The following is a 26,638-nucleotide window of genomic DNA, read 5'->3' as shown; positions in this document are numbered from 1 at the left end:
TACAAATAAATTAAAAGAATGAAAACAACTAAAAGGAGAATGTTTGACGAATCATTTAAGCTGTTCTCGTTGAAACTGCTGAGTAGCTTCTGAGTAGTAGTTAGTTTTTAAGATCTTTATTAAGTGAAAAACATCAAATTTGTACTTAAATACAGAACCTGAGTCAATGTACCTTGTCACATTCAGGTACATTAATCATTATATTAATAATGTTGCATATATCTTATCTCACTGAAAGAGACTCACACAGTTTCCCCTTGTTGCCTGCTGTTTGTCTACATATGCCTGAGCGCGTGTGTGTGTCCGTGTGTGTGTGTGTGGTGTGTTCTCATGCCTGACAGACAAAGGTATCTTGTTGACGCTGGGGTTGTTTTGTGTTAAGAGAGATTGTCTGGGACTTTAGAAGAATGAACTCACATCCTTTGCATAACATCTGGAAAGCTCCACTTGAGCTTCAGCGCTGACACCCTTCCTCTGCTTGTCCTCCACTTGTCCTTAACTTAAACTCTGTCAAACACAAACACCTTTCATGTTTAAGTGCATCGACAGGCCTTAAGATGCATGATGTATAAGCTTTGATTCTCATGCCACTAAAATTCGGCTTGTGGCTGAATTTTCCAATCAAATCACATTAAAAAGGTGCTGTTGTAATAAAGTCTGAGCAGACCGTCTGTCATTTGAGTCATTTTTGTGGTCCATTGTTAATTCAGGGATGCTGCGCTGAGGTTGGCGAGCGAGCACGATGTGTCTGGGGTTGTAAATGTTCAGTCACAACAATCTAATCTGTAAAGCAGGAGGGGAGAGTTTGGGTTTTTCTAAACATGGATCACAGGAAATAGAAAACTCCAGGAAAGTTAGGAACAAACTCAGGGGCAACATGTTTCCACATCTGAAGGAATGTGAAGATTAGCTGGGTTTTGCAGATATCGTCTAATAAGGAAGATCATTTCCTTGAGTGATGAGACAAATTCGTTATTCAGCCGTGATGTTTGATGGTCTGCTTTTTACTCTGACTCGCTGGACAGGTTTTATGCTTGCTCTCAATCAATCAGCCCATCAAATTAGACTTTAAAATCCTGAAACAGCTTCATTTTAGAGCCAGCAGTCTATGTTAACATGGTAAGACTGTAACTGAATATGAGCATTAAAACAATAAAACACAGAGAAAAAAACTGCGACAAGTCATTATAGCCTTGATGTTGAGTCTGAACCACTATGGTTTCAGGGAAATTGAAGAAAAAACAGATAACAGCACAAATCCCGCTCCTGCTCGTCGTGTTTTTCGTCTTAAGTTTCTGCTGGAGGGTGGAGACGACCTTGGGATCGTCCCCCACCCAGATCCATCTCTCTGACTCCAGGAGGGTTTCGGCACACACGCCTCCACATCCACTCAAAGAATTGAACGCACATCAGTTTTACCTCAACCCTCTCCACGGGGCCCAAGGCACCTATGCTGACCCGAGATCAGTGTCCAAGGGCAACCAAACAGCTGGGCAGAACTATGTCAGCTGAGGCCCCACAGAACTGCAGGGGAGCAAGCTTTCTTTCCACTGAGCCTCGCTATCCAGTTATACTTCAGAGTGAACTCTCATTTCATCAACAAGTCTGTCGGTGTTATGCAAGCTGTGCCCTGTCTGGTTGCTCAGAGGCAGACCGTTCTACTGTCTCCCCAAAACAATGAGAGAGACAGGGCTGGGATTCCAGGAAGGGACGCTGTTTAGGATCGAAACTGCGATGAGGAACACTGGACTCGATCGCTCCAAAACCTCAAAGGGAGCGATTAGTCGTATTGTCACACATCAGCCATTAGTGCTTAATTCTGCATCTGGTGGGCACAATGAGTCATTTCCACTTTTAACACATTTACAGTTAATTTATACGTACTTCCTTATATGGCGTTAAAGCTTGACGCTGCAAGTGATCGGATTAACTAATAGATATCACCGTGAAACTTTTCCAGGGGATTACTGGCATTAAGAAAAACATTTTTTTCTATGACAAGTTTTTGGACATTTTAGGTTTGAGTGTGCCAGTGAAGCACTGTCTAAGTAAATATGCACACATTTGCATATATTTCCAGAGCAGAAATGTAAATGTTGGATGAAGCAAAGTAAAATTTTGTTACTTGTTTGTTTTATTGGCTTTTTACAGAGGTAATTTTGGATTTATCACTTCATAAAAAAATCCATTTTCACTTTGTTTTTTGGAATAAAATGTTCTATAAATCAGGGCATGAATGATACATGAGCAAACCAGCCCTGTAAAAACCCTTCAGAATATAAATAAAACTGGAGACTTTGGTGTGTGTAAGTGCTGCTGGCAGTGGAGATTTGTGAAAACAACATATTCAGAAAAAAATGGCCTTTAAAGATGCGTACTGTAAATAAGGATCCCCGTTCATACTTACACCTGTGCGTAGGTAATGCATCCAACCACAGATGTCACTGGTGCAAAGGCAGTATAAGACATGACATGAACAGAGGAAAAAAAATTTAATTGATAGATACCATCATGAAACTTTCCCAGTGAACTACTGACATTAACACAACATCTTTTGACACAATTGAGTCATTAATTACTAAATATGTGCTCATTTGCATCAATGTGAACTAACATGAACACCTAAATTTGTGTTATCTTTCTACTCACGCTGAAGAAGCAAAATAGCCCCAAAATCTCTAAATTACCCACTGCATGAAAAAACAGTGACCAAAAAAACTCTGAATGCTCTTTTCCCTTTGGGCTCCCACACAGAGAGGTCAGAGGTCACAGGCTAAGCTAAAGAATGTGGACAGAAAGCCAACTAGCATGAGACATATTCATGTGTTTCTCTGGTTGAAACCTTTGCATTAATGGCTTGATGAACACTGAGGTATACTGAGATGGTCTTTATGATATTCTAATAACGCTGGTGGCTTCTAACAGTGCAGAGCCAGCTCAAAATATAACTTCTGAAGGTCTCTGCACTGTATATGAGGAAATACATTTGTGCCTTTGAGGACACCACAAAGAATCGCTGTTTTTCAAGTCGTCCCACCAGGAGTTCCTGCCAAAGCTAATCATGGAGCGAGACCCCTCTGAGTGATTGTAAAGGTCAGAGGAAGGATGGTGGAAATCTTTAAAGTGAGGCTATACAAACCAGATTCTACACAATGGTTTCCCCCGGAGAGCGCTACCCCACCATGGCTTTTCTGCACATACATGCTGTTTACCTGCCGGCTCCTTTGTCCTTGAGTTTATAGTTGTGCATTTCTGTTCAAAAACAGATTAAAAACGCATCGCTCGGTAATAAAAGGAAGCGTTCTCAGCTTTGAGTCGCCACAGTGTTGGGCTTATCCGCTCCTCCCGCTATGACTACTGTGTGACGGCACATGTGATCTGTAATCTGGAATGGGTGATGGTGATGGGGGAGTGAGGAATGGGGTGATCTTTGAAACCAGTGTGTGCGTGCGTGTGTGTGTGTGTGTTAACCCAGATGGGAAATAACATAGTGTAGAACTGTTTGTTCACATCAAGCCTTCTTTGTGCTCGGCCAGAAAGAACTCAGTGGCTCTGTAACATGCAGAGCAGTTTGTTTAACGGCTGCAGCACAAAGAGCGTGAACGGAACTTCTGTGAGCAGAAAATGAACATCAAACACTAAATTATCACATGATCGAACCGGTGTGACTGTAATATGTATTAATTTTACATATTCATCCCTAAAGAAGTTACCCATGTTGTAATATCTTTATACAAACGTGTTCACAAAGAGGTGAACCTCGCTCCATCCTCGCTTGTGAACGACTGAGCCTTTCCAGGATGCTCGTGGAATCAACACTGACACTCACTTCCACTCATGCATATATGAATACACAACACCTTTACACACAAACATGCGAACACACACAATACTCCCTCTAAACAACAGCAGACTGTTGCACTGCTTATGATAGCACAGAGGACGAGTTCAAGCAACCTCGACAGATAAAATCGTGGAAAAGTGTGTTTTTTATGGTTTCTATGCCTGAAGTATTCACACAGACACACTGACCTTCTATCGCAGGTGGTGTGGCTGAGTGGTGTTGATATTTTAAAGGTCAGACGATGCTGTTTGTCTGCCATGGCTTCATGGTTTACAATTTTTATCAAGTCATGGAACTGCAGACAGAGGCAGACAATGAAACATGAGACGCGGAAGCTCAGACTTTCTAAACTTCAGATTTATCGTGTTGCTGGTGCATGCTCGTCAGTTCTAAAGAGGTTTTACCTCATGTTCAAATTAGCTGTATGATGATGAAAAGGTGTCAAACCAACCAATGTAGAGAGCAAAGTCATTTCATTTAGAATATGCCATCTTGCTTGTAATTGTCATCACATTTCATCGCTGACTGAACGCAGACAGTTTGGACTTGGGAAATGTTTGTTAAAACAAACAATAGGTCATCAGGAAAGTTGGCCTGATGGACACTTTGAGACGTGCTGAAGGCAACAGGCACTTCCAGACAATGCGCTGCAGAGATAACCGCAGCCTCTGATAGGCGGGAGGAAAACGGAAGCTATTAGTCACAGGCTGACCTTTCTCCAACTGGCTTGTCAACAGGCCTTTGAGCAGCACAAACCCAAACACCCAAAAACCTCTCTGAGCCCTTCAGGTGAGATTTATTAAACCACCACTAAGTTTTCTTTTTCTAGGTTTATTGCCGAGGTGACAATCGATGGATAGTCATGGTACTGTGAGTGTTTTGTCAGTGCACGGTAACAGCGCTCCCATAAAAGCTGTGAAGCAGCCGTAATTGCAGAGCAGGACTGTATTTCTTTATGAAGCTTAATCATAAATCTGACATCCGTGGGTTTACAGCTGTTTGAGTCGACGCCCGTGTGAAAGAACTCAGCTGCCCTCCCTGCGCGTTGAGCAGGCAAGCGCCTTCTGTGGGTGTGGGTCGACTCTCGCCTTTTGTGCTTGTCAGGCCTTTTTGAGGAGGGACAAAAGTGGAGCGTGTGACTAAAAGTTAAGATCCTGACAGCAGTGCAGTGAAATGAGAGATGGTGGAACATCCAGAGACTTCAGAATGACGTGAATCAGCTGGACTGCAGAGCTCTCCTGCTTTGCTGCTCTACAGAGAGCAATAGAAGAAGAACTTAGGTTTCATCACAAAGAACGTAACTTTCATGACATGCTGCTGTTGGCCTGGCTGAAAACATACTTATACACATCTTTTCCCTTGAATCTGCATTACTATTCGATCACCTTAAAATGTTGATATGGTGAATGTGTGTTTCCTATTTATGAGTTTAAGAGTTCTTCCAGCTCTGCTTTGATCTCCACCATCTCTTCAAATTTACCTGCTAAATGCTCCATTATGTGACAAACTTTGCCTCCTTGCCATTCGGTGCAGAGCAGATCATGCACAGAAGAGGGAAAGGAGCGGAGGAGTGTCAGTACTGTACATGAACAAACCTCTCACCTCTTCGCCACGGTGTGCCAGCAGCAGGGGAAAGGTGACCAATACGTTGAAGGTGCAGGAAATAAAGAGGATTAGGTGGAGGATGAGGAGACGGGGAGGGGAATTGCTTGAGGCAGGATCCGGTGGGAGAGCAGTCGTACTCTCACTCTCCCCTTGGGTGTTCCTGTCAGGGCTCCAGGGAAGCAGACATAATTCACTTAATTGGTTCTCACTGTTACACGTATAAGACAAAGCAACAGAATCTCAGAGGGATTTTTTCTCCTCTCTGGGCCAAAGGTAGCAAGGACTTCCCTCTGCTGTCTCAGCAGCTGAGGCCGTTTTTCCTTCAGTGCTCTGCTCCAGTTGCACATTTTCTGTGACACACAAAGCAGTGCTTACAATCACAGCCTTGTTAATTTGATCAAAGCTAATTTGAAAAGGTATAAGCACAAATCACAGTAAAGTAACAACATGAGTGAACATTACAGACTCTTTGATCTCTGCTTGAAATCTATGAATCACAGAGATTCATCTCTAAAGAACTGCCTGAAACATGAAACGCTAAAAGATCCACTCCTCTTCAATAGGTCCTGTTGCTCTCGTTGTAGTGTGCTGTAGCCTGTTGATGGATTTACACCATCACATAAACAGTCTCAGGATTTATACATATAGCAGTTCTCCTCCATGCATTCTCAAAACAGGACGTGAGTGACCTCTTTCCCTAAATTCTCCGGCGACTGATGAATGCTTTGCTCATTTCTTTAACCTGCGACCCACTGAACACATTCTGACCGGGATAACTCAGTGTGCTCTAACCTTTGTGAGCACCAAGAGCTTAAACCAGTGCACGGTTGTACAAGGCAACACGCCAGTACGAAAACCTCATGAGGACAGAACAAAGCCAAATCTGCAGAAACCTAAATCTTGAGCTCCCACATGGACGATGGTGGAATATTTCCCCTGATGCTTCCTGACAAACTTATCTGAATGATGAATTTCAACCTCCAAGAGTCGCTGCTTTTTGGTCCAAATCACTGTTAGCTTAGACCTGATATGCTGCTATCTATGGAGGCGTAATGTAAACTGGCCAAGTCCCACATAGCTGTGGGAGTCACTCATTTTGCCCATTGTAAATAGACAACACTGATAGTTAGTCGGCTAAAAACCAAATTATTTAAGATCCCATGTGAGCTAGTTGTATAATGCTAGATTATTTTAGGGAAATCATTTTTTACTTCTACTCCATTACATCTCAGAGGGAAACATTGTACTTTTATCTGCACTATGTTTATTATTTAAGATTTGCGCACAGAAAACATACAAAGATTTTATAAAGTATGATGTTTTGTAATAAATGAAACGACTCAGCGGTTTATACAGCTGAAATAACTAGTCAATTAATCAATTAGTCATTTAAAATTAAAATTTAAAATTGAGTGGTGGCCTTTTTTTATTTAAAAACATTTCATGGTTCCAGATTTGCAAAAGAGAAGATTTGTTGCTTTTCCTTTTGATTATTTCAATCATTTCCATCTGAGATTAACAGTTTTGAGGTTTGGACAAAACAAGCATTGTGAAGGTGTCACTTTTGGCTCTGAGACAACATTTCTCACTATTTTCAGGATTTTTACAAACAATCAATCTATTAAAGGAGGAAAATAATCAGTATATTAATCCATAATGAAATAGTTGCAGTAAAACCTTGCTTTTACATTAATGCATGAGTAACAGTAATAGAATGTCTAATAGTCACAGGGGATGTTTTTCTGCAATGAGTTAGTACATTTTCCTGATTATACTTACATACTTTTACTGAAGTTATATTTTCAATGCAGGGCTTTCACTTAGAGACCTGAATACGTCCTCCCCCACTGCTCACCTTACAAAAAGCAAGACCAAATACACAGAAAATTGAGTTCCTTTCTGAGCAATGATTTGGTGACCTTGTTCCTATAGTTTATGTCTCGGAGCATGGCACACATCCTGCACAGACACAGCAAACTTTTTCACAAGAACCTTTAGAAGCTGTATGAACTTCACACACATCACTCTCCCTCCTGTCTGTCTCACTCTCTTTGGCGTGCACAGGCTTTCTTAAGGGCAAAAATTCAATAACTTGTCTTCCATGCATTATGTATGCATGCAAACTTTGTGTCAACATTTAGGCTGCTGCAGAGGGCAGAAATTTTCCTTATAACATCAAGAAAAATTAAACGTGCAAATGTCCTCTTACAGGTGTCATGTGTCTCTACAGTAAACCTGACCCCACCAGAAGAGCGTGTGCTTTGTGCCAACCAGCGTGTGCTCCTGTAGCCCATGTTTCCCTTCTTGTGTGACATTAGAGTTTGCACAAACATTTCACTGCTTACACTGCACTGCAACATGTTCATCTCCTGGCACTCACCGTGCTATCAACCTGCATTGACTCAAAAGAGTAAAGGTAAATTAGATTAGCTCTGATTTCAGCTGACAAGTAACACACTGTGAGTTCTGTTGATGTGCCAGTGTGCTCAATATTTGCTAAAGATACCCTCATCTCAGTATGATTTGGCATGGAAGATTTGTGTACCAGTGCTCTTAGCTGCTCTTATTGCAAACCTGTATTTATGTGCACCTTAATGATGGTCAGCACAGGAGTAGGTTGAAAAATTAAATTCACTTTATCTAAGGCTGTGAGTCCAATGCTGAAACTCTCACTATCATATTTTATGAGCTCATTCATTCTGCAAACAAACATATTCTAAGAAGTTCCTTCAGCCGTCAGATGTGATGGAGTAAATGTGTGATGGAAGTAAAGTGCAAAACACAAGAAACAAGCCTCATAAAATAAAAGCATTACTTTAAAACTATGCTCAATGTACTCAGTTACTTTCCAGATCTGTTTCATACACTGGCCACCTGCTACTAGTACACTAACCCCCTCACCCAATCTCCCCTATCCACTCACCCCTCTCCTACAATACACACTCACTCTCCCAGACACACAAACACTCACACACCTCCACAGCATTAATCCCACCAGGTTGTTGGGTTCTATGGGGGTCAGCGTTTGCCGGACGTGGCTTTTATTTGGGCCCGATTACTTTTGGGCACAGTCATCGCATGGCCTCTGTCGACAGGGATAACGCTCATTGGGGTCGGATTGGCGTCCGCCTCACTGGTTCCATTCACTGGGCCAGGCACAATCATTTAGAACTGGCGGACCTAACACCTAACCCACAGAGCTGGGCCAGCCCAGTCAGCAAATACAACACCCGATCCACCCCCGCCTCACCCCTTTAGTGACCAGAGGGGAGGGGGAGTAAAAATGAGAGGAAGGGTGAGACAAAGAAAGAGACAGAGAGAAGTAAGAGCAGAGGTGGAACGGAGGAGAGAGTGGGAGACATGAGTGAGCAACTCCTGCATATTGGGAAAGAGGCGCCTATAGAAAAGAGAGAAAGTGTGTGTGTGTGTGTGTGTGTGTGTGTGTGTGTGTGTGTGTGTGTGTGTGTGTGTGTGTGTGCGTGTGCGCGCGCGCGTTAACAAAATCAGCTGACTGGTCAGTAGGTCTTTTGAATCAAAGCCATTTCCGCAGCAGCTTTCACAGAGTTTGGAGTTTTTGACCCTGATGGCCTCTGTGGCAAAACTGACTTGTCATTAAACTCAGACGTTTGGGATCCCTAAAAGTGGCTGCAGCCTGAAACCCCCGCCTCCCACCCCTGGGATGCACAGATAATGGTCAAAACCTGCATGTGCTTAAAAAAAAATGTATTATATACCTGACCCAAGGCAAACATGATACAATGAAAAATGCAGCTAGGAAATGTTTCCCAACTGCATACATGAGATTATGCCATTGTTTGACATACATGTTGTTAATGGAAATAATAGAGATGACTATGATAGTATGTATAAACTGGCCTCTGCTGCTCTCTTGTGGTGCAACTGAAAGGTTGTGTTCATTAAGATACTATTAAGAGGAAGGACACTTATCTGTTGCAGCAGTGTTTATTTTTTCCACACCTGCTTGTCATAGAAATTTGTGATTGAGTGCAGAGTCACTCATTTCAATTTAAAAAAAGGAAGCAACTTAGTTCCTCATTTCACTGAAAGGTTTCACCTTTTACCTTCCTGCAGCTGTCAGACTTTACAACAGAAACTGCTCCAAGTAGGGGGTACAATAATTTGTATTACAATCAGTGCAATAACTCAACTGAACACGAACATGTGAGACAGTCTGTGCACCTGGGCAATAACCTGTGCAATATTTTCGGTACACTTTCTTAGGATGATGTTGTTTCTCTTTCTCTTTCTATTACACCCCTTTGTATATACTGTGTTAATTGTATGCACTTGTTGTCTTTTTGAATATTCTGTTCACTTATTGATGCTGCTGTGAAATTTGGAATTTCCCCTCGAGGGACGAATAAAGGAATATTGAATTGAATTGAATTGAATTAAAATGTGCTACATAAATAAAGCCGCCGTACCGAAAAGATTTGTGTTAATGACCTTACAAGCTAAACATGTTGAACTTCCTTCAGTGTGATAGATATTCAACTTAAAATATATGGCAATGTATATGATAATATGATAATTTAAGGTAAATGTAAGCTCTCCTTCATACTGTTCCTTGAAGAACCTGCAGAATCTATTTAATTCCTAAAATATTCTGTTCTGTAATTATCGAGCTCACAATGATGCAACTAAAACATTTCAAGGTGATACACAGCATTAAATTACATGTGACAAGAGACACGCTGGTCATCATGAAATGAGTGGACATGCACAGTGTATGCTTTGGACTAACATGAAGAAAACAATAAAAGCTTAATCTCTATAGAAACAGCTATAAAGTTAAATATATAATTATTTTTATATCTTATTTTATGTTTACCAGTGGTGCAATAAATAGTCTTTGTTAGTACAAGCCGCTGTGAGAAAGTGAATTTAGTGCCTAATGATGGGGCTGTTGAACACTGGGCAAATACATAGGAAGCGCCTTTAAAAGGCTCATACCATTAATGCCAGCAGGGGGGGACTGATATTAGCTATTTCCACAACATTAGCGTATTTCGCGGATATCTATTAAACACACAAGGTAGGCGCTGTAATTCTAAATTACACATTATTATTAACTTTGAATTAGCGAAAATTATACAATGACGCTGATCTAGAGAGTAAAGTCTGACGTTGAGCGATCCCGGAAATCCCTGTATCTCCAAACACTTACCGGTACCTCAGCCAGCGCTCTGCTCGGAACCTGCTGAGAGCTAACGAACGAAGGAAAAGACATAACGAAGACATTTAAAAAGGTTTTCACGGCAAATTAGCGAAGAGTGTGAAGTTAGGTCAGTCATGTTTGCGACCACGATGAATGACATCCGCCGTGAGGCCCCTGACAGCGACGTGAAGCCGCCTACCACCGCAACAGCGGAATACTGCGCCAAGTTGCAGCGCTGGATGTGGCAGTATTACTGGGGTTACGCCAACTGGCAGAGCTGGCTGACTCTGACAGCCTTCCCCCCGCCGTGCAGCTTTCACCCGCCGGGGACAAGCGCTCAGACACCGGGTACACCTGCCTCATCGTCGGGCGGCGGGCAGCCGGCTTTTGACACGGCAAACTGGTACAGCTACCCTTATCCCCTCAGTTTCCCAGCATCCTCTACTCATCCGGGTGGTGCCCAGACCGAGCACAGTTCAGCAGCGACCCCGACCGCAGCGACTGATGCACGGCCAGCCCAGCAGCAGAATGGGAATCCACCTCAGGCAGGTATGGTTCAGTTTGACAGACAGCTGCTGTAGTAGGCTACCTACTGCAGGCTGTCTCCTGTAATGTGTGGCCTTGATTTTATATAAGCCAGGTCATGAGTGTGGCTTAAGAAAGTAGCCCTTTGAAAACAAGCTTATATGCTTAGAGGTCTCTGGGTGCTCTGTTAACCTCTGGCACGTTTCAGCAGCTTGTCACTGATTCAAGGCGATTTGTCTGAGTGTAAACATTAGGCAGGCCAATGTAGAAATGTGTAAATAGAAAGAAAAAAGCTTTCTCAGTACACTTGTCTTCACATCTGCCTCACACAGGACGGGAGTACACCATCCCCTCTCCTCTCCAGAGGTTCCTGGCGGAGACTGTGGACTTCTTCATCCTGTTTTGTGTGAAGGCCACCATTGTGCTGTGGATCATGCATCTGAGTGGTATGAAGTGAGTGAAGCCGTTAAACACCATTCAGGGGAAACAGATCTTTCATAGTAAAACAGATAAACAAATGAGGGTATGGAAAACAGAGTCTAAACTGGCCAATAAAACTGGTTGTGGGCCAGTTCTGCAACATGCATTTGCATGAATGAAGTTTTGCATCATTGCTTTTCTCTCCTCTTTAAAGGGACATTGCCAAATTCATTACCCACTTCATTGTGGAGGAGATTGACGAGAACACGTCCATGGAGGACCTGCAGAAGATGATGGCTGTAGCTCTGGTCTACAGGGTGCTAGTGTGCATCTATGAGGTGAGTCATGTTTTGGGTCATATAGACGAAAATAAAAGAAAATACTGAGTTAAAATATAAAATTCCCCATTTTAACCTTTCACGTTCGGTGCCTGGTTGCCACATGCTTGTATTTAATGAGGGGAGTCGCAGTTCATCTACAGCACAACAGCATTTCCCACAAAGGACAGTGATGCAACGTTGCATTCATTGTTGCCTGGGATGAAGTCATGTATCACGTCTCTTGTTCAACTCGTGCATCAGTGGCTTCTTTTCCCAGGTGGGAACCAGCACTGGGACGTTCACGCTCCTCGGCTCAGACTAATGACATCTGGCACGTTTCCTTTCCTTTTACCTTGTTTGTGTAAACCTGAAAATTCAATTTCTTGTCTTTTTTACTCCCTCATGTGACGGAGTGGTAGACAAGCTCTGCTCTTACTGGTTGTACGATGCATTTTATTGGCATGGTCAGAAATCCACGGGGGTATTGACAACGTGCATCTGACCTTTCCTTCTTGTCCAATCAGACAATCTGTATCTGGGGTGCTGGTGGTGCCACGCCGGGGAAGTTCCTGCTTGGCCTGCGGGTGGTGACGTGCGACACGTCCACACTGGTCCGACCCAACCGGGTCCTCGTAGTCCCGGCATCTAACGTTTCCTTCTCTGCGTGAGTGATCACACAATGGACACGTTGTTTTCAAAGTATTGACGTATTTCATCTAACATCTTGTCTTGTTTTGTCTCTTTTGTCCTAACTTTCACAGCTCCACAGTGAGGGCACTAAATAAGAACTTCTCCATTGCCTTCCTCTTTCCCGTCTTCATCACCCTCCTCTTCTTCCAGCACAACAGGACTGTGTACGACATTGTCGCAGGGACCATTGTTGTGCAGCGCAGAGGGGGCAGATAGCCTCTCCTGCATCTGCAGACTCTCGAACATTTAAATAAGTCACAGAGCTTTGAAAAAAAGCATTTCTCATCTGCTCACTGGATCAAGCAGCGACTCACTGCACTTTAAAACTGGACACATGCAGGTTAAGGTCTGGTTCTTTGGAATCAAAAGAATCCAACTTTGCATCTTTTGGTGTAAGTTTCATTTTTTTTAACCACTGAATCAACAAACAAGCTGTCAGGAAACCCTCTGAAGTATTGCGACTTTTCTATGTTAGGTGCTGCCCAGTGTTTCCGGATTATCCCGAGACTCTTCCTCATGTGATGTGGATCTCAATTTGTGTGCTATGTCATCATATATGGTTTATTTTTGCGAAGTTTAAAGCCCCTGTGTGTAGGATTGAAAAACTTGGAGCTCTTGCGACCCCCAGTGGCCAGACAGGAAAAGACTCTTATACGCCCTCCAAATTTCACAGTCAGAATAATTTGGCACATGCTATAATTGCGTGTGAGTCGTACACATAGGGGCTTTAAAGCAGGATTAAACATGATTAGGTTCAAGAGGTTGCAACATCTTATATCTTTCAAGGTAATAATGGTGAATCAAATGTTTGGTTTATTTTGTTACACTCTGATTATTTGTAAGCACTTGGACTGAGGGAAACTAACCCCAGGCTTATTTGTATCCATGCTTTGTGCCTATGGATGCTTTATTGAAGAAGTGTTGCTATCTTTCTGTCATAGTGAAATCTAACAATATCTTTTCTTTCCAGTGTGTGACGTTTAAACACAGGAAATGTTAAATGTTCTCTGTCTTCAGACTCGTAATTCTCAGGGCAGAACCACTGATTGTCTGATTATTGAACGCCACTGCTCATGTCAGATTATTAATTATGCACACTGTAAAACTCTTCTGGTATTAAAGATTATAAATGATTTGTTCACATACTATAACGCTGGTCTAGCAGTCCACAGAGTGTACACAGTATGGCCGCTTACACCGACCACAACATTAAAACCAGGTGAAGTGACCAACATTGATCATCTGCTGGGAGTTGTGCAGAGAAAGATGTCCTGGCATTCATGTGTTGCAGGACAAATACACACTTTCAAGTCTGCGTGTTCAAGGACTTGGCCTCCAGATAATCCAGATCTCAATCTGATCGAGCATCTGTGGGATGTGCTGGAACAAGTCTGATCCATGAAGGCCCCATCTCGCTTCTCACAGGACTTAAAGGATCTGCTGCTAACGTCTCAGTGCCGGATAACACAGGACACCCTCGGAGGTCTTCTGTCCATGCCTGGTTGGGTCTGAGGTGTTTTGACGGCAGGACGGGGACCTACACAATATTAGGCAGGTGGTTTTAATGTTGTGGCTCAGTGTATTTAATTGAATTTTGCAATAAAATTTAATGTTTTGCATTGTGCTAAGCAGCAAGTACACTCATGTTGGATGCCAAACAACACAGTCAGAAAGGCAGCTCATGATTTGTCCACTGGTATTAAATAGATGACCACGGGATGTCGTGTCATAGCCGAGCCGTGCACGATTCATGCGAAATGTTACAGCTGGAATCAGATTTGATTCATGCTCTCAAATATCCACGTCTTCACATTTGAATGAAACACAAATTCACACATTTTGCTAATTGTCGTGCGCATGATATTTAAATTTACCAGTCAATTTGTGATAAAGCCTGAATGCAAAGGCTCGCTGCTGATCGGGCATGTAGAGCATGACACTGATTAACGCTGGGGGAGTGGCTGTGATGATTAAATAAAAGATTCCACATAAGCTTCTTCTTTTAGATTCTCGATGACTTTTTTGCTCTTGCTGAAATGAAATTTTAATTGGTGGCCTTGATCCAAAGCGGGTGCAGCATCATTAAGGAGGGGGGGGCATGTTTTTTGACAGCCTTGATCTGTGCAGCTCTTAAGTAAAGGGCTGCAGCTGTGCACGGAGGAGACGTTTGAGTGCAGCGTGGAACTTAGAAAAGCATGAGGTAATGTTAGAGAGGAACATGTATTTGATGACAGTGCAGTGTCTACTCAGCACTGACTAAGTTTAAAACATACCAGCAGGCATATGGGAAGGGCCATTATTACCTATGGGACAAAGCTGAGGTAGTTTCAGAGTTTAGACAGTAAAAACGGCTGATTTAGCAAAATAAACTGTGAACATAATTGACAGGATTTTCAAAATGCATTAAGAAATCAATTTTCTTTGTCTCATGGCCAAGCATGTGGGTAATTGAGCTGCTGTGCTATAAGAATCCAGGATTAAAGGGATTAGTTTTTACTTAAAGACCTGTAAAGGACATTACACGCTCTGGTGAAACAGGCACATGGTGTGCACCTTAATGTCAGTATTTGGCAGTACTTTAAACTGAAGTACAGACCAACTTCCAGCTAAGAACGGTGACAAGTCACCCAAACTCCACCGTCAGGATGCCATTAAATCTACAGTGGCAGTGATGTCGTCTCTGTCTTTCCTGTACACTCCCAAATTACAGTTTTGCTCTTTTCATGTTGAAAAGAGAATTTCGTATAGAAGTTACAAACAGCATTTGGGAAGTTGCATCTTCAAGTATAAGTTGCTAAACCACTCGTTGCCACATGGGGGCGACGTTAGACAACACATCAATGCATGCTGTGGCCTAGATACAGCAGATGGAAATAGACTGTAGTTACAGGATGTTGGCAGTATTTTCAAATATTCTGCATGGAGTGGTGAAAAGCATGACCTGTGCTTTCTCAACAAATAAATAACCTTTATTAAAATGGACAAAAACAACATGCTGACTTCATATATTTCTGCAGTACCTGCCTTCCTGCCCTCTCACCTTGCTGTCTGTCTTCACAGCTCCACTAACGGTGTGAACACATTATATGCACACATTGCTGACAGGCGTCCCTTTTAACCCTCACACAGCATTTGTGACATCAGCTATATTTGAGTTGCTGACATCTGCAAACTCGCTACTGGAGCAACATTATCGTTAGGCCACAGGTCATGCAGGATTATGCACTTGGATAAACAATGATACTTTACTTGTGTGAGTACTTTCCTTTATTAATTACATGTCACACAGGGATTGTGGGGTTCAGCCTGTTATAGATTTGCAGTGAGATCAGGTGCACAAAAGAAGCATTTTCTGATTGTGCTTTTGTAAATTTGGAAAAGTTGATTTTAAGGTCTCACTTGTGTTACTTTTTCAACTTTTAAACATTCAAATTGTTATTCCTCTGGATCATAAATTTCTCATGACCAAATGAGCAGCATCTAAGGAAAGAAAACATCCTTAGTTATTATTTATTAAGAATCAGATTTTGTTGGACAGAGACGAAACAACCCAGCCGTTATCACCAGATTCTGGTTGAAATGGTGCTAAATATTTTTTTCTACAGAGCCTCTTCCATTTGAAACCAGTCAGAAGAGTTCAGAGAAAACACAAGTAAAGAAATCTCTCATGTGAAATAACCAAAACTGTTCTAACTTCAGCAGAAAATGCTGTGTTCATATACAACAGTATCCCATCACTTGTAAGATGTATGAGAAACAATTTTGGGCCCTTAAGGAGTGAGAAACAAGGTGATTTAGTACCTCAACTTTAGTACCTTTAGTACTTTTTAAAGGACCACTGTGTAGGATTTATTAGCATGTAGCGCTAAGGTTGCAGAAATACTACTGCTTTTGACCACAGGGGCCGCCAAAAACAACAAAAATTAAAGCTCCTTGAAAGGTCTAAGATAATTAATAGAGTTGCTCATATGTTATTCAGAGACAATTCATTTAGGTAACACAAGCTAATGCATAACTTCAGTTAAAGACTCATCTTTTGGATTTCCAGAGCCAAAGTGCTGTGGAGCTGAATTTTTATGAGCTGTATTCATGTAAGATTAGCCGGGGGCATATTTTGTCTTAGGTCCCAGTAGGAAGACACAGCGTTCATTCGGCTCTCCTCAGAATGGTAGGTTTTTAAATAGCAACCATTAATCCTCATGAATTAGTAATTATCACCAGTCTCTCGCCAACTTTCTCACTCCAACATGCTCACACATGAAACAAAATACACAAATCAAAGCCACCATTCAAGTCTTTTTTTCCCTAGCCTTTAGTCTTTTAGTTTGGCACTCTTGAGCTGTGTGTGTGTGTCATGCAGCTGGGGTTTACCTTGTTGTATTCATCTGCACATTCCTCGTGTGTGTTTCCCGTTTTAATTCCTTTCCTATCGGGATCAGTAGATCATGTTGGAGTTTGCACCGACATGTGAGGTCTGATGCCAGTGAGGAGTGGTTGAATGTATGTAAATGGACCATCTGAATTATAAATGTGTAACACCCTCCATAAATTTGGAACTTGTAGAACTTAGATATGAGTTAAAAAAAAGTACTAAACTCCATAAATGGCTTCGAGGCAGTGAGAAAATTAGCTTTCTGTTGTATAATCTCCATGCGTAGAAAAAAACTATCCAAACATTTTGTCAGCCATTGTGCATGATTTTAAAAGTTCATCACAGCATTTTGTCCTTCAGTAGCAAGTTTTTGTGCTGAGAGTCATGAGTTGTTCTCTGTGCCAGGGAACTGAGAGCGGCTTAGCAATAATTACGCCTCGAGTGGCTCTAATACAAATTTCACAGGGAGACAGAGTGGAGAGAGAAACCAACAGAAAGTGTGAGACACAGAAAGGGATTAAGAGAGAGACAAAAGCCCAAGAGGAAGGAATGGATTGGAAAAGGGAGCTGAAAATGGGAAGAGAAGAGCAGGGGGGGAAAAAGGGGGGATGAAGAGAGAAAGAATGAGAGGGAGTGAGTACGAGCGGCTGAGGGACACCGTGCTTGAAAATTCTCTCTGATCTTTGAGCCGTGGGACCAGAGGCGATGGAATACCCCGCAGAACTCTATTAAAATTCATCCAGCCTCGCTAAAGCTCTCAGTTATTATACAAGAGATGCCCTGCACAGCTCAGCTTTCCCTGTTTGCTCTCTGTCGCATACACACAGTACATGGACACGCACAGGAAAGACGAAAGGCAAACAGACGCATACGCACGCACCCAAACACACACACACACACACACACACACACACACACACACACACACACACACACACACACACACAGAACCAAAGTCGTCTTCCCTTACAGACAAAGGAGGAAACTTGAGGACGGTGCTTTTGAACATCACTTCATACAGTAATGTACAACTTTAAAACTTCATCAGAAGCTGCAGCAGTGAAAGTGTGTAGGTTTTAAGGGCTTTAATGGGGTTTTAGCAAATATCACTGACCAATTTGGGAAAATCTTTTTCAAGTTGTTTTTTTTTTTTTTTTTTTTTTCCATTTCTGCTTCATTATAATAGAGACCTAAGGGCAGGGGAGAGAGAGGGGATGACATGCTTCGAAGGGCTGCAGTAAAGACTCACTGTACACACCCCAATCAACACTGTTTTAAGAAGAATATTGTTTTGTATGGAAATTAACTGATTTTCTGACCACTTGAGGGCAGCAGAAACAAGCTGTAAACCCAACAGTTGCATATTACTGCCTTTATTGCTCTGGTGTTGATATGACAAACTAATTAGCAAACAGTTGCTTGCATTCGTGGCCATCCTCGCTGTTAAGGATTTGTGGCTTCTCAGATGACATAAAAAAACAAATGTGGAGCAACATTAGCAATCGTTTGTCTCTGTCCAACCTACAAATTCCACATTTAGAAAGGGAGGGGTGAGGCGAGGGGTATTCAGTTGGTTGCAATCTACACCCTCGTCACTAGATGCCACTAAATCCTACACATTGGTCCTTTAACAACATTCTTTCACATCTTTACTAACTACATAAAACGGGGAGTGAAGACTAAGTGAGTTTAAGAAAATTCAATAGAATTGGTGTCAGTATTAATCACACCTGCCTTGAGCTTCATTTGATTTTGACTGAGAAAAACACATTTTGACCTTCAATCTGACTCAATAGACTGATACCAAACGGACATTTTTTTTTATAGAGGGAGTCTCCACCCTCAGATATCTCACAGAACCTCATTCCTGGCCTTTGGATGCTCTCAGAGTGCACAGGGTTAAGCACTCCCTCCTGGGGATCAGCAACAACAGGTCTTTGTACTTTGTGTTTGTTCTAGTGGTTTTTGCATGTCTGCACGTCTGAAGCTGTTGTCCATGATTTGTTTATTACTGATGAAATCCAGTGTGTAAATCTGTGAGGCGAAGCCAAATTCACTTGGTATTCTTACACTGGCATCAGTGCATGGCAGCAGCAGGCTGAGCTGCAGGACTGCGACCGACTGATATACTACATCCTGAGAAAAAATGAGTGGATGAGGAGGGGACGGATCTGGAGAGCGAGAGGTAAAGGAAGGAAAAACGGCGTGTGCACACATTCATATAAGGGAGGAAGATGTGTGCAGAAACTGAGTAGTAAGATAGAGTCTGAGTGGAGAGAGGAGAAGAAAGGAGGAGGAGCTGGGGAAGGTAATAGAGCGAGAAGGAGAGCAAATATAAAAGCTAATAGGAGCATAAGCAATTAGGACACAACTGTAACCTCCCTTGTGAAGCGAATGCCAGATTACATTCCATTAACAGGCAGTTCAGTCTGAGTTTAGACTAACTCAGCCGTTCTCTGTATTACCCAGCAGAGGGAGTTCCCTTTGAATTTACTGTCTGTGTCCTGGCTCCCCAGAGCAGGCTGTTCATTGGTTCTCAGTAGCCCCAGTGTCGGAGGCAGCTCAACCAATCGGCGCACTTCTGGGCCACAAACATCTGAAGTAGTAATAACGTGGAATGTGCTGGCTCGGCATGAGCTGTCAACCAGAGCATGTAGTACTATACTATATGCGGATAGAGGGAGGAGACAAGTAGAGCGGAGGAGGAAGTGGTAAGCACTCGATGACAGAGCAGTAGTCTTATTGTGCAGTGTGTGTGTGTGTGTGTGTGTGTGTGTGTGTGTGTGTGTGTGTGTGTGTGTGTGTGTGTGTGTGTGTGTGTAAAAAGCAGTACTGTCAGCTGTTCTACGTTGCTTAAGATCCATAAATGCGCCCCACCCTCTGTGCCTCTCCCTCTTGTGAATTCATTATTTTCTCACATGTACTCTCTTGCACAACTTCTGCCCTCAAACATGCGTGAGCGAGTATGGCAAACATTTATCTTTATGTACTGTGTATCTATATTTACAGAGTTAGATTGGGAATACATCAAAGCAGTGATCCAGTTTTAAAATGCACTGCAGGAGCACAAACAGTATTTTAATCAAAAATGTTTGAGGAGGTTCAAGTAAGGGTTTGTGTGTGTGTGTGTGTGTGTGTGCGTGTCTGAGAACATACTGAACATACAGTCCTGAGTTGTGCATTTAATCCCTCAGCAGAGTGACTCTACAGAGCATTCGTGTCGTCTGTGAAGCTGTGTTGATGCGTGGGAGTTTCAGGCTGCAGGCCCTGACAGCCAGCAGTGACCCAGGATTAGTGACTCTTCAGTGGGGGCCTCAGCAGACCCACCACCTGGTTCCCCCTTGTGGAGGTATGTACTGTATGCCAGTGAGTCCCACAGACTCACACATCTAAAATAATCCTGGAGAGGCTGCTGGTGTAGGCGTACTGTATGTCCATATGTGCAGATGCATATGTCTGTAGACAGATAGCATTTATGTGTGTGACTGTGTGAAGTGGTTTCGAGGAGGTGAGTGGGAGGAGAATAAGAACACGAAGGCAAACCAGAATGAAAAGTGAAAAGGATGAAAAGGGACAAAGGAAGCAGGGAGTTTGAGCATGAATTTGTCATTTTACCCACAGCTGATTACCATCTAAACTCACTGTAACATGATGTGACAGAAACATGCTTGACTGAAATATAAGGGGTTGGTTTTATTTAGTCTTAAATTATATACTTGCATGTTGAAATACACAATATTCTACAGTTTGTACAGTAATCATGTTTAGTGGGGTTTTCTGTGTGTGTGTGTGTGGGGGGGGGGGGTTAGGGGAATCAGAGAAATCCCATCCCAGATGGCGGAGTAACAATCTGATGGGTCATAATCTGGCCTGCTGACTGACAACATGTGTTATTGCAGGGTCAGCTACTGGAGGTCCGCTATTAATAGAATGGAGAGCAAGCACACTCACACAAACACATGCACACGCACATGCACGGATGCATAACTGCACACAAATGGAGATACACCATTTGACTTCATAGGATAAATCTTAATTAGGCGGTTGCACGAGTGTGATTAAGAGCCTTTTTAAAAGAGGCCCATACACAGAACATACAGTCTCTAACTGCACTGATGACGTGGTTCCAACAAAGATTTACTTTAATAATTTACTTTTACAAAACAGGAAACTGGAAAAGTAACGCATAGGATATCAGTTGCAAATGAATACACGCAGGTTTTCAAGGGTTTTTGTTGTCCTTGATGGGAGAGCTGTTTCAGTAATGCTATTAGAAGGCAGTGTGTGTCTGAACAATTCCATCTAAATTAACTCTGCTCTTCATCAATGCGAGTTGGTTTGCTCACGTTCGCCTTTCCCTCCCCACCCATTCCCACAAGGCACCTCTTTCTCAGCTGCCAGTACTGGGCAGATGTTTTCACTATTTCAGCCATTACATTTCACAATTTCCTGTTTGCCCTTTGCACAGCTACATGTTACAGTTATTCCCTTTAGTTTGACTCATAATGATCGGCCTCCTGTCCTCCATCAACCGGAGTTTGGGCTCTTTTTTTTGCCCCTTTGTTTCTTGTCACACATGATTAATTTCAGGAAACATATTTCAAGTAGTGCTTCACAATCCATGACTAGATGCATCCTTTCATGATCAGATCTTGTACAAGGAGGATGTTGAGTGTGTGGTGAAATGTGTCTTTGTCCTGGTTGCGTACATGTGATAACTTAACCATGTTTGCAGGCAACATGCATAGAGTACGCTGCCACAGATATTTATAGAACTTGGAAAACCCTTCTGTTTTCCACTGTAAATGAGTCACACACACACACACACACGCACACACACACACACGCACAGAAGAGGAAACCATCGGCTGCAATGCATGACTCAAATACGCATGGAAAGCCAGTGAGTGTTGGCTTCTGTAAAGTTGTGAGGGCATTTGTAGGACAAAGTATGGTCTGTATTTTGTACATTCAGCTTAATATCAAACACAGTCCGAAACCATTAACTGAAATCGTCAAATGATCCACGGTCAGGCATGAGATGTGTTCATCAATTCCAGCTAGTATACTTAAAAAGTCTGCATAATTGAAAATCCCAACGACTACGAAATTAAAGAGGAAGCGATCTATAAATAAAGATTAAAGGTTGTTTGAATAGAAGAAGAGAGCAGACAGAAGACAAAGCCAAAATAGCTAACATTTGAATCCCTTTGAATTTTCTGAAAGCTAATTTTTATATCTCTTTGAAATCCTTATTTGTATCAATGTTAATCTACAAATGTCACGAGTATCTGTTAATTAACTCAGTCTCCTTGTATGAGGACATCATTTGTATTTCATTAATCCATTAATCCAGGGCCAAATTAACAATAATGCATGCAATTTATGTGAAATTAAATGTGCAAAAAAGGTAAATATATATTTTTGTCGTTCATGGCTCTGCGTCTCTGTGTTTCCATCATTATTTGAGTCTATTATTTTGTCTCCTAATGTCTGCAGATTTTACCTTACAGTGCAGTCTTACTCATAGATACGTACATGTGAATAATTACTATACACAAAATGTAGATACAGGCACAATATTGCACACAAATTAAGCACTAAACATGTACATTTACAACCGTGGGAGATGATTACCACACCAAATGTAAGTGGAAACATTTTCCAACATTTACTGTACATAAGTCTACACTCCCCCATGCACAGATAACACATAAGCACACATAATCACATGCAAACATGAAGGTTCATTGTCATCCAGCATAAACAAACAGTGAGAACAAACACAGCAACTTTATCCCGGGGCTCTCCCTCACAGAGAGAAGTCTTCTTCACTTACAACAATGACTACGCATGCAGAGAGACACGAAGATAAAGATTAGTTGATGGTGCTGCTGAGTTTGTAGAATCACAATGTTGGCGGGCCTCTTGTGGCCAGGCGTCTAGGGAAGCAGTGTGTTGATGAGGCAGCAACTTTATTGATTTGAGTTTTTTAAAAGGTCTTTGAAACGGAGCGTCTAGACGATCCGGCCCAGCAGATGTTCATGTCGAAGTGCACTTGAAGAACACAGCAGCCAGACAGTCTTGGTGGCAGAATGAAAGCGTGGAGGAGATTATATAACAGATAAAATGTTTTTCACAAGTTTACATCACAGTCGGGCATTTGCATTTCACTATAACAAGCACAATGTCAAGTCTTACTGCTGAATTAGACTGCTAGTACAGGGCTCTTGTTCAGCTGAACGCTTTGAACTGAATGTATTCATATAGCTGGGGACGTGGAAGAGTAGAAGCACTTTAAAACCTGCACTGACTGCAGTGAAATGACAGTAGCTGATGTAAGAGAACACAACTGGAAAGAAATGATGAAGGAAAGTTAGTGGAAGGCACACAAATACTGTGAATAATGCAGAGGGATGTCATCCTTTTTTGTTTCCTATTGAATTATTTGATATTTTGGAAAATATTCATTCACTTTCTTGCAGAGTTAGATGGGAAGCTCGTTACAATTCTCATGTCTTTGCGGCAAGCCTAAACTTGTACCTGAAGCCTGTTAGCTTAGCTTAGCAGTCCAACAAATAACAACAAATAACTTTTTACACTTTTTTTGTATGAAATAAACAAGAAATTGTGTTAATTACTGAGTTTTAGAGGTGCTGGCAGGTGGATTTTGTTACCTTTGGTTACCAGCTTAGCTATTTCCCCCGTTTCTTCTCTTAATGCTAAGCTAAGCTAACTGGCTACTGGATAAGGCTACATATTTATCATACAGACGTGAGAGTGATCTTGGTCTTCTCCTCTAAGTCTTTAAGCTGACTATTAACACATAACTGTACAGGTGAGATGTTGCCTACTCACCTGAACTCAAGGATCTTCACTGGCTTCACATCAGCACAATGATAATAATCTAACTCGTGGATTTAATTGGATTCTTTCTGTAGATTTTCCAATTTGTAGATGTGTGTGATTTTACGTTATTACTCTTATCATGTTAAGTAAGATAAACCTTTAAACCTTTTCCACAAATTGATCCTCACAAAACCACTGAAGGCCCACCCTCAATTATTCTATATAAGAGAGGTGTGAAGAGGTGAAAACAACCTCGACAGGGAACGTGGAGAGACGTCAAGGGAAAAGAAAGGCTGAGGTGGCAGGAGGTCTTGGAGACACAGAGGTGGGACACAGCGGAAGGTGTTAATGATGGCGGTCAGGGGGTGAAGCCACATAAGCAGTATCGATCGATAACTACAACGCATTGTAATCAGCGTGTGTGGTGAGACAGGGCATTTGCACCAGACTGCTGTCCCTCTGCTCCACTTGTCTTCTAACATTCATAATAACATAGAGATCCAGCTTTAGATTGTTTTTTATTATCGATGAATCTGTTGATTATTTGAGAAGATGGACCCAGTGATTTTTAGCACCATATCAAACGCAACAATTTTTGGCGACACCTTTAGACAGAGCAAGGCTTGCTATTTCCAGTCCTTATGCTAAGCTAAGCTAAGCTAAGCTAATTGGCTGCTGAAAATCCTGAAAAACCCTTTAAACAATTAATTGACTGTCAAAATTGTTGTTGATTCTGTCAACTGGCTAATTGATTAATCAGCTGATGGCTTCTACAATTGTACTTGAATGCCAGCACAGTTACTATGTAAACAAACAAATGGGACAAAGCCAGTTTAACATATGCTCAGCTAAAATGAAGGGGATTTTTGTAGTGCACACTCAACCACATTCACAATAAATCAAAGAGGCATCCTGCTCTACTTTCCCTTCTTCCCTCCTCTACCTCTGTCTCTGCCAGTCTCCCTCTCACTTGTGTTGCAGAAAGTGTCTCCTCAGACTGGCAGTTCTTCTCTCTGTTCCTCCAACACAGTCACATTGTCACACACAGAAAGGAAAATCAGGCACCCGGGCAGACAGCCAGGGTGTAAGGCGAGTGCTATAGATTTGTTGGCTGCCTCTTTCAAGCTCATCTATTATCCAGCTGACTCCTCGCTGACCCCCGCGTTGGTGACAGTGTACTGTAAAAGCCTGTCCTGATATCACTCACCACTGTTTGTATGCATGTGTGCCCATGTACGCTAGGATGTTTGTGTGCGTACAAAAGTGTGCTGGAGAGCCTCCCTCGTCTGGTCAATAATTAAAGTCACTGGTTAGTAGGAGGAGAGCATAGCAGACATTTTTTTCTACCCTTATTAAACCAGAAAAGATGGCTGAGGAACCATCCTCATTTATGATACATGAGGGGCTGATGTTTTTATTTTCTGGGGTGGAGGGTGCAACTCAGACGTCGCATTTAAAGAAAAGCCGCCCCCTAACGCCGAGAGAATCACAATAAGGGTGAAAGTGGATTTAAACATTAGCACCAAAATGACTTGAAGTTTAAACAGGGAGCGCAAAAGGTAAAACAACAGTTCAGAGAGATAAGTAGAAAAGCATTCTGTGTTGCTGTAAAATCGCAGTCTCATCTGCAAAGGCAGCAGTCTAATAATAAGTTCTTGGTCCAGAACTAAGAGCCAATTATTTTTTCATACAGAGGGAACTCAGCTGTTGGACACACACACGCACACACACACACACACACACACACACACACACACACACACACACACACACGCTCTGTTCCTCTATTTCTGCCCTTCTTCATGTTTCATCAGTAGGAAAATGTAATGCCATTTCCGATCTGTTGCAACTTTCAGATGTCAGATTCCTCTGTGTGTGTGTGTGTGTATGTGCAGGAGCAGAGATGCTGTGTGCGTAGTGGTGTGTGTGTGGACTAATAAAACAGGCAGGAGAGTGTGAGAATGACACATATTTCTTTATGACTGAGTGTAGACATACCTTCCACATCTTTGAGCAATCTAAGCATATGTTTCTTCATTCCAATTAGCTCTGTGCTTTTAACACAGATACAGATTACATCCCAAAATCTGCCTGCCCAAGACAGCCTGATTCAATTGGCTGCTGTTAATACACAGATTATAGAACTCTCTCTGCATCCTAATCCTCCTCGCTTCGTTCTCCCTTGTCGCGGAATAGGGAAGGTGTGTGAGAACAGGTTAGCCGATACCAGGCATTCACTGCAGGATTACACAAGGGCAACTTTAAGCCTGTGTAATTTGGTTGTTAGAGCGCTTGTGTGAAAATGATGGTACATAAGTGAGCTTGTGATTGTTACATGATGATTAAAATGCTGCAGAAGAAGGATTTGAGTTTTTTTTTTTTTTTCCATGCTTAGAATTCAATGACGTTTTCACCTGTGGCTGAGGTCCATTAACATCATTCCTGCAGCACACAGTATGAAAGCATAAAGGAGTGAAGTGGAAGCAACTGGGTGCAAGAAGTGAAGGTCACTGTATTGGTTGTTCTTTGTTTATTATGGAAAGAAAAGCAAGAGGAAAAGGAATTCAGTGAAAGTTTGGACTAGATTGCATGTAGATGCATACAGAAATGTTTGCACTTGCTGGCAGTTACAATATATAGCTATCATAATCTGGTGATTCCCAACTAGACGTGCTCACCCATGGGAATCTGCAATGTCTCGGGGGTAAAGTCTTAGGGGATTAACACCTGAACACCATGTGCTGAGGGTGTGTCTGAAAACTAGCCAACAAGCAGCAAAATGTTGAAACCTTTAGTTAAAGATGATGGACAAATGGTTGAAATAGATGTTTTAA

General features: G+C 42.2%; 1 protein-coding gene across 1 annotated transcript; it reads left to right on the top strand.

The window, feature by feature from the left end:
* Positions 1 to 10,619: 10,619 nt before the first annotated feature.
* Positions 10,620 to 13,719, top strand: fam8a1a (family with sequence similarity 8 member A1a). The gene is made up of 5 exons (XM_070983920.1): positions 10,620 to 11,177; positions 11,486 to 11,606; positions 11,788 to 11,911; positions 12,418 to 12,557; positions 12,655 to 13,719. Exons 1-5 carry the CDS (start codon positions 10,763 to 10,765, stop codon positions 12,797 to 12,799), a joined length of 945 nt encoding a protein of 314 aa, XP_070840021.1. The 5' UTR covers positions 10,620 to 10,762; the 3' UTR covers positions 12,800 to 13,719.
* The last annotated feature ends 12,919 nt before the right edge of the window (positions 13,720 to 26,638 follow it).

The sequence above is a fragment of the Chaetodon trifascialis genome, chromosome 17, assembly GCF_039877785.1.
Source record: "Chaetodon trifascialis isolate fChaTrf1 chromosome 17, fChaTrf1.hap1, whole genome shotgun sequence".
Lineage (NCBI taxonomy): Eukaryota > Metazoa > Chordata > Actinopteri > Chaetodontiformes > Chaetodontidae > Chaetodon > Chaetodon trifascialis.
The sequence above is the reverse complement of the archived record's forward strand: the minus strand, read 5'-3'. Positions and strand labels throughout refer to the sequence as shown.